We start from the raw sequence: 7,510 nt of genomic DNA on the forward strand, positions 1-7,510 counted from the left end.
AAAAAAAAATCTTTTATCCTAAACAAATGAGTGCTGTCTATTCACTATCTTCATCTCTGGTGTATCAAACTTTCAAACTATAATGCTATGAATTTAAAGATTTTTCCTTTAACATTCAATAAGTTGAAATTTAATTAGAATGCAAATCACAAAGTAAAGAGTAGTCATAAGAGGGACTATAGTACCACACATGTACCCCCTCCCTCTCCCCTACCCTCCCTATGAAAAACAAAAGTACATATATATTTTGAAAATCAAAAATCCAAACACATAACATGAAACATATATATATATATATATATATATATCACTTAGCAGTGCACATCTTGAAGCTGTTGTGCTTTGATATTGACAATCGTGGTGCAATTCATTTGGATAGACCTCTTTTTCTTCATTATCAACATTAGTTGCACTTTTCCACTCAGATTAGATTGGCTTCTCAGAGGCAACAAACCTAAGCTTACTTCATTTGCAAATTGTGAATTGCTCGCTAGGCTAGTCGGTGCAATAAGGTCCACAGTAACATTGAACTTCTTGGTTGTTTTCAGACCAGCTTTCGACTCAGGAATACCAGCACTCCCAAATAGTGTTTCTCCGTAGTAGAAATCAATAGTGGTGTTGTGGAATTTATAGGGGCCGAAATTGGGATTCTTGACCCCAATTTCTGCATACATCTTCATGTTAAATGAAGGGCTTGTGACATTAATGGTCTCGAACGTTGCAGACATAACCCTGAACTTGGGAGTTTTGACTTTCATTATGGTTAAGCCAAACACTATTCCCATAACGATTTGTGACACTGTGAAGATAATAAAAAATGTCAAACGCTTGCGTTTCTTGAGGCGAAGCTCTTCAGCCTCTGCTGATGTTAGTGCCTCTTCATCGCTTCGGGCAAAACCATTGGCTGGGGCCAAGGGATATTCTACTTTCTGCTCCACCATTCCTGCCATAGAGAGAGAGTGAGAGAGAGAGAGAGAGAGAGAGTTTAGCTGATTTTGTAAGAGGGTTTAAAGGAATGAAGGGTGAGTTGTGGCTATGGAGTTTGAGTAATATATATAGGTTCCTTGCATGCTTGTGACTGTCTCAAGAAAAGTGATGTTGAGGATATAAATATTGAACACTTTGTTGGACCGCTTGTTAATTAAATTTAAAAAAAGGACTAAATGTTTGAAATTTTCTAGTATCTGTTGAATCACTTAAAATTGGAAAAATTATCTTTAAGTGGTAATTCCTTAAAAGGATTTTTATTGATAAGTTCAATTTAGAAGTGTTTTAATCCAAGAAGTCCATGCAGGAATTTTTAAACCCATTTAGTCCCATGTATGTATAGTTTTATTCCATAAAATCCATTTTCTTGATTTACACTATTTTCTTGGACACTTATGCCCTTATATTTAATTTTGATACCCTTATAAATATTTTTTCAAAGATTAGCAATTTAATGATGCGAACATTCATATTTTAAAATTCACATTTGTAGGAATGTAAATTGGCCCGTGGGCGGCCCGAAACCCGTCCGCAAGCCAGGGCGGGCCCCCGGCCCGTTGACAATGTGAATATTCACATTGACATATTAAAATTCACATTAATAGGAGTGTAAAATTGGCCCCCGTCCTGTGGCGGCGCGAAACCCATCCGCGGCCCATGGGCGGCCCGGGGCGGGCCCGGTCCGACCTGTTGACAATGTGAATATTCACATTAACATGTTAAAATTTACATTGATAAGAGTATAAAATTGGGCCGCGGCCCATGGGCGGCCAAAAGCTCGCCCGCAGCCCGGGGCGGGCCCGGCTCGACCCGTTGACAATGTGAATATTCATATTGACATGTTAACATTCACATTGATAGGAGTGTAAAATTAGCCCGCGCCTCGTAGCTGCCCGAAACCCGACAACGGCCCGTGAGCGGGCCCGGCCCGGCCTGTTGACAATGTGAATGTTCACATTGACATGTTAACATTCACATTGATAAGAGTATAAAACTAGACAGCAGCCCAGGGCGGGCCCGACTCGGCCCGGCCCGGCCCGGCCCATTGACAATGTGAATATTCACATTGACATGTTAACATTCACAATAATAGGAGTGTAAAATTGGCCCCCGTCCCGTGGCGGCGCGAAACCCGCCCGCGGCCCAGGGCAGGCCTGGTCCGGCCCGTTGACAATGTGAATATTCACATTGACATGTTAACATTCACATTGATAAGAGTATAAAATTGGCCCGCGGTCCATGGACAGCCAAAAGCCCGCCCGCTGCCTGGGGCGGGCCCGACCCGGACCGTTGACAATGTGAATATTCACATTGACATGTTAACATTTACATTGATAAGAGTGTAAAATTGGCCCGCAACCCGTGGGTGGCCCGAAGCCCAACCGCAGCCCAAGGCGGGCATGGCCCGACTCGTGACAATATGAATATTCACATTGACATGTTAACATGCACATTGATAGGAGTGTAAAATTAACCCGCGCCACGTGGCTGCCCGAAACCCGTTCACGGCCCGTGGGCGGCCCGGGACGGGCCCGGCCCGGCCTGTTGACAATGTGAATATTCACATTGACATGTTAACATTCACATTGATAAGAGTGTACAATTGGCCCGTGACCCGTGGGCAGCCCGAAGCTCGACCTCGGGCCAGGGCGAGCCCGGCCCGTTGGCAATGTGAATATTCACATTGACATGTTAACATTCACATTGATAGGAGTGTAAAATTAGCCCGCGCCTCGTAGCTGCCCGAAACCCGACAACGGCCCGTGGGCGGGCCCGGCCCGGCCTGTTGACAATGTGAATGTTCACATTGACATGTTAACATTCACATTGATAAGAGCATAAAACTAGACAGCAGCCTAGGGCGGGCCCGACTCGGCCCGGCCCGGCCCGTTGACAATGTGAATATTCACATTGATATGTTAACATTCACATTACTAGGAGTGTAAAATTGGCCCCCGTCCCGTGGTGGCGCAAAACTCGCCCGCGGCCCATGGGCGGCCCGGGGCGGGCCCGGTCCGGCCCGTTGACAATGTGAATATTCACATTGACATGTTAACATTCACATTGATAAGAGTATAAAATTGGCCCGCGGCCCATGGACAGCCAAAAGCCCGCCCGCTGCCTGGGGCGGGCCCGGCCCGGCCCGTTGACAATGTGAATATTCACATTGACATATTAACATTTACATTGATAAGAGTGTAAAATTGGCACGCAGCCTGTGGGCGGCCTGAAGCCCGACCGCAGCCCGAGGCGGGCTTGGCCCGACTCGTGATAATGTAAATATTCACATTGACATGTTAACATGCACATTGATAGGAGTGTAAAATTAACCCGCGCCACATGGCTGCCCGAAACCCGTTCACGGCCCGTGGGTGGCCCGGGACGGGCCCGGCCCGGCCTGTTGACAATGTGAATATTCACATTGACATGTTAACATTCACATTGATAAGAGTGTACAATTGGCCCGTGACCCGTGGGCAGCCCGAAGCTCGACCTCAGGCCAGGGCGGGCCCGGCCCGTTGGCAATGTGAATATTCACATTAACATGTTAACATTCACATTGATAGGAATGTAAAATTGGCCCGCAGCCCGTGGGCGGCCCGAAGCCTGATCGCAGCCAGAGGCCGACTTGGTCCGACCCGTGACAATGTGAATATTCATATTGACATGTTAACATTAACATTGATAGGAGTGTAAAACTTGTCCGCTACCCGAAGCTCGCCCGCGGCCCGGGATAGGCCCGGACCCAAACCTGGGCCACCCCGGGCCTCCCACGGGTTTCGGGCCGCCCATGGAATGCGAGTCAATTTTACACTCTTATCAATGTGAATGTTAACATGTCAATATTAATATTCACATTGTCAACAGGCTGGGCCGCCCACGGGCCGTGGGCGTGTTTCGGGTAGCCACGGGGCACGGGCTAATGTTACACTCTTATCAATATGAATGTTAACATGTCAATGTGAATATTCACGTTGTCAACGGGCCAGGCCCGCGTCGGCCCGGGGCCGGGCTTCGGGCTGCCCACGGGTCACGGGCTAATTTTACACTCTCATCAATGTTAATGTTAATATGTCAATGTGAATATTCACATTGTCAACGAGCCGGGCCAGGCCCGCCCTGGGCAGCGGGCGGGCTTCGGGTCGCCCACGGGCCACGGGTCAATTTTACACTCCTATCAATGTGAATGTTAATATGTCAATGTAAATATTCACATTGTCAACGGGCTGGACCGGGCTCGCCCCGGGCCGCCCATGGGACGCGAGTCAATTTTATACTCTTATCAATGTGAATGTTAATATGTCAATGTGAATATTCACATTGTCAACAGGGCGGGTCGGGCCTGCCCCAGGCCGCCCACGGGCCGTGGGCTAGTTTCGGGCAGCCACGGGGCGCGGGCTAATTTTATACTCTTATCAATGTGAATGTTAACATGTCATTGTGAATATTTGCATTATCAACGGGTCGGGCCGGGCCTGCCTAGGGCAGCCCACGAGCCGCAGGCAGGTTTCGGGCTAGCCACAGGCCGCGGGCTAATTTTACACTCCTATCAATGTGAATGTTAACATGTCAATGTGAATATTCACATTGTCAACGGGCCGGGCCGGGCCCGCCCCGACCCGGGCCCGGGCTTCGGGCTGCCCACGGGTCATGGGACAATTTTACACTCTTGTCAATGTTAATGTTAATGTTAATGTTAATATGTCAATGTGAATATTCATATTGTGAACAGGCCCGCCCCGGGCGACGGGTTGGTTTCGGGCCGCCCACGGGCCGCAGGCCAATTTTACACTCCTATCAATGTGAATGTTAACTTGTCAATGTGAACATTCATATTATCAATGGGCCGGGTCAGGCCTATTTTGTTGGCTTGTGGGCCGGCCCAGCCCGACTGAATTTTTCCGGACACCCACGAGGATCGACATGAGCTGGGCCCCTACACATTTACGATATAAACATTTATATTGACGGTGTGAACATTTACATTAAGGGTATTTTGGTAATTATGTCACCCATAGGACTTATTGAAACATAAAAAAAAATGTGAACTAAATGGAACATAAGTAGATGAAAAGGGTATTTTGGTCTTCTTATCTCAAATTGGACCTAATGGAATAGTCAAAAAGAATATGGGTTGGATGGAATAAAGCTCTTAGAAAATGGATTTATCAAAAAAACTCCCTTTCTTAAACCCATTACACATTTATAAAAAAGTTTACAATTTTTATTATTAATATTTATAAAATTTATCACTTTTTGGTAATAATTTTTCAAAGGACAAAATTCACTTTACCCTTATCTAGTTTGAGGCCAAAGCACTTTGCCCCATTATGGTTCAAATATAGCCTGAAAATTCTCAATTGTTATAGACCAAAGCGTAATTGTTAATAATGTTAACTATAGATGTAAAATAATTTTAATACCTTCAAATCTTATACATTTTTTGTTATTTTCTTTCTCTCTCACCACTCATACACATAATTTACAATGTCTAACATTAATTCAATTAAATCACAATTAATTATAAATTATAAATTATTCATTCTAATTTTTATTTAATTATATTTAAGATCAATTCTTAATTAATATTTATTTATATTTTTATTTAATTATATCTTAAATCAATCTTTAATTATATTGCATATTTTCAATCAATATTTAATTATATTTTAATTTATTTTATTGTAATTAAGATATTAATCTAATTTTAGGTTTGGAAAAAATAGAGGTAAAATTATCTTTTTATTGTATTAATTTCACTTTATTTTTTCAGAAAACCAAACCCACCCTAAAAAATGGCTTGTGTGATATACCTTCCGCTAGTTTGAATAGAAAAATTAATAGTGACACTTTAGTCTAAAGCCACATGGGGATTTTCTCGCTATATTTGAACCGTAGAAGAGTAAAATGCTCCAATCCCAAACCGTGGAGGGTATAATGAAGAGAAAATTGTTGAAAAGTGCCATCTAAGAAGAGTATAAGGAATTAGATCTAGTGAATATTTTCTGTGAGTTTTTTTTAAGGTCCCTAATATTACAATTTTAGGAGATAAAGGATATCTCAAACTTTCATACTATCTCAGGTCTCTCAAAACACATGTGCCTCTTCCCTCCAAAATTATTGGACCAAAATATCTTTGCATTTTACATTCAAACGTCTTTCACTTTTTGAAAAATTTTAAAACTTAAAATTCAATAACTTTTTATTTAGATGTCTATTTTAACAAATATATATATGGAATGCTCTTGTCGAGATCTATTAAACAAGATTCATAACGAATGTAAAATTCAGAAGAAAAAAAAATAACAAAATTTCACTAAGTTAGAAATCAACATGAAAGTAAATTTCTCTAAATACATTTACATAAAAATTTTGACGAAAACCAAATATGTTAGAGAAAATCAGCATGAAAATAAATTTCTCTGACTACACTTGCAGAGAAATTTTAGAGAAAATCAAATGTGTAGAGAAAATCGACATGCAAATCAATTTCCCTTACTACATTTCAAAGAAATTTTATAGAAAATCAAATGTGTAGAGAAAATCAACATGCAAATCAATTTCTCTTACTACATTTGTAGAGAAATTTTAGAGAAAAATTAAATGTGTTAGAAAAAAATCATCATGCAAGTAAATTTCTCTAACTACATTTGTAGAGAAAATTCAGAGAAAATCAATATGACAGAGAAATTTCAGATATAGGTCTAGTGAAATTTCATATTGCAAGTGCGTGATGGCCAAAGAAGATCAATATTACATAGAAATTTCAGATATAGGTTCAAGTGAAATTTCTCTAATATAAGTCCGGTGAAATTTCAAAAAAAATTCTCTTCACGAATAAATTTCTTTGGTATAAGTCCAGAGAAATTTCAATAAGTCCTCCAAATTCTCTATTATAGGTCTAGAGAAATTTCTACTAAGTTTAGAAAAATTTCAGCAAGTCTTCCAAAGTCTCTGGTATAGGTCCAAAGAAGTTTCTTCTATAGGGCCAGTGAAATTTCTCTGGTATAAGTCCAGATAAATTTCCACAGGTTCTCCAATTTTTCTAGTATAGGTCTAGAGAAATTTCTGATATAGGTCCAGAAAGATTTCGACAGGTCCTCCAAATTCACTGGTATAAGTTCAAAGAAAATTACCTGGTATAGGTCCAGCGAAATTTCTATGGTATAGATCTAGAGAAATTTCAACAAGTCTTTCAAATTCCTCAATATTTGTGAGTTTATTGTTGTCCATGATCATCCACTCTTTATTCTTCAACAAATAGATCAAAAACTCATCCTCATAGTAATGGACAAGGTCAACGGAGCGGACGTGGTCGCAAAAGCGGCGGAGGGGATTCGGAACTTAGCGTCAAAAAGATGGACAACGTCGGTGGTGATGAAACGGTCGTCGGAATGGAAGGAGGCGGATGTGGCGATATCAAAGAATGAGAAAATAGTGGATTTGGGTTCTATGGTTTGGGAAGAAAAGATTATGAGGTAGTGGAGATATCCAAATCCGTAGAGAGAAGAGAAAAGATAAA

The 7,510-nt window shown here is 41.6% G+C and overlaps 1 protein-coding gene across 1 annotated transcript; it reads right to left on the reverse strand.

Moving 5' to 3' along the window:
* Positions 1-311: 311 nt before the first annotated feature.
* On the reverse strand, positions 312-941 carry LOC114278421 (late embryogenesis abundant protein At1g64065-like). The gene has a single exon (XM_028220467.2). The coding sequence runs from the start codon at positions 939-941 to the stop codon at positions 312-314; it is 630 nt and encodes a 209-aa protein (XP_028076268.1).
* Between the last annotated feature and the right edge of the window lie 6,569 nt (positions 942-7,510).

The sequence above is a fragment of the Camellia sinensis genome, chromosome 8 (genome assembly GCF_055761805.1).
Source record: "Camellia sinensis isolate YWXY chromosome 8, ASM5576180v1, whole genome shotgun sequence".
Taxonomy (NCBI): Eukaryota; Viridiplantae; Streptophyta; class Magnoliopsida; order Ericales; family Theaceae; genus Camellia; species Camellia sinensis.

Coding starts and splice junctions, on each gene's coding strand:
- LOC114278421 (XM_028220467.2), bottom strand. CDS start 941: ATGGTGGAGCAGAAAGTAGAATATCCCTTGGCCCCAGCCAATGGTTTT.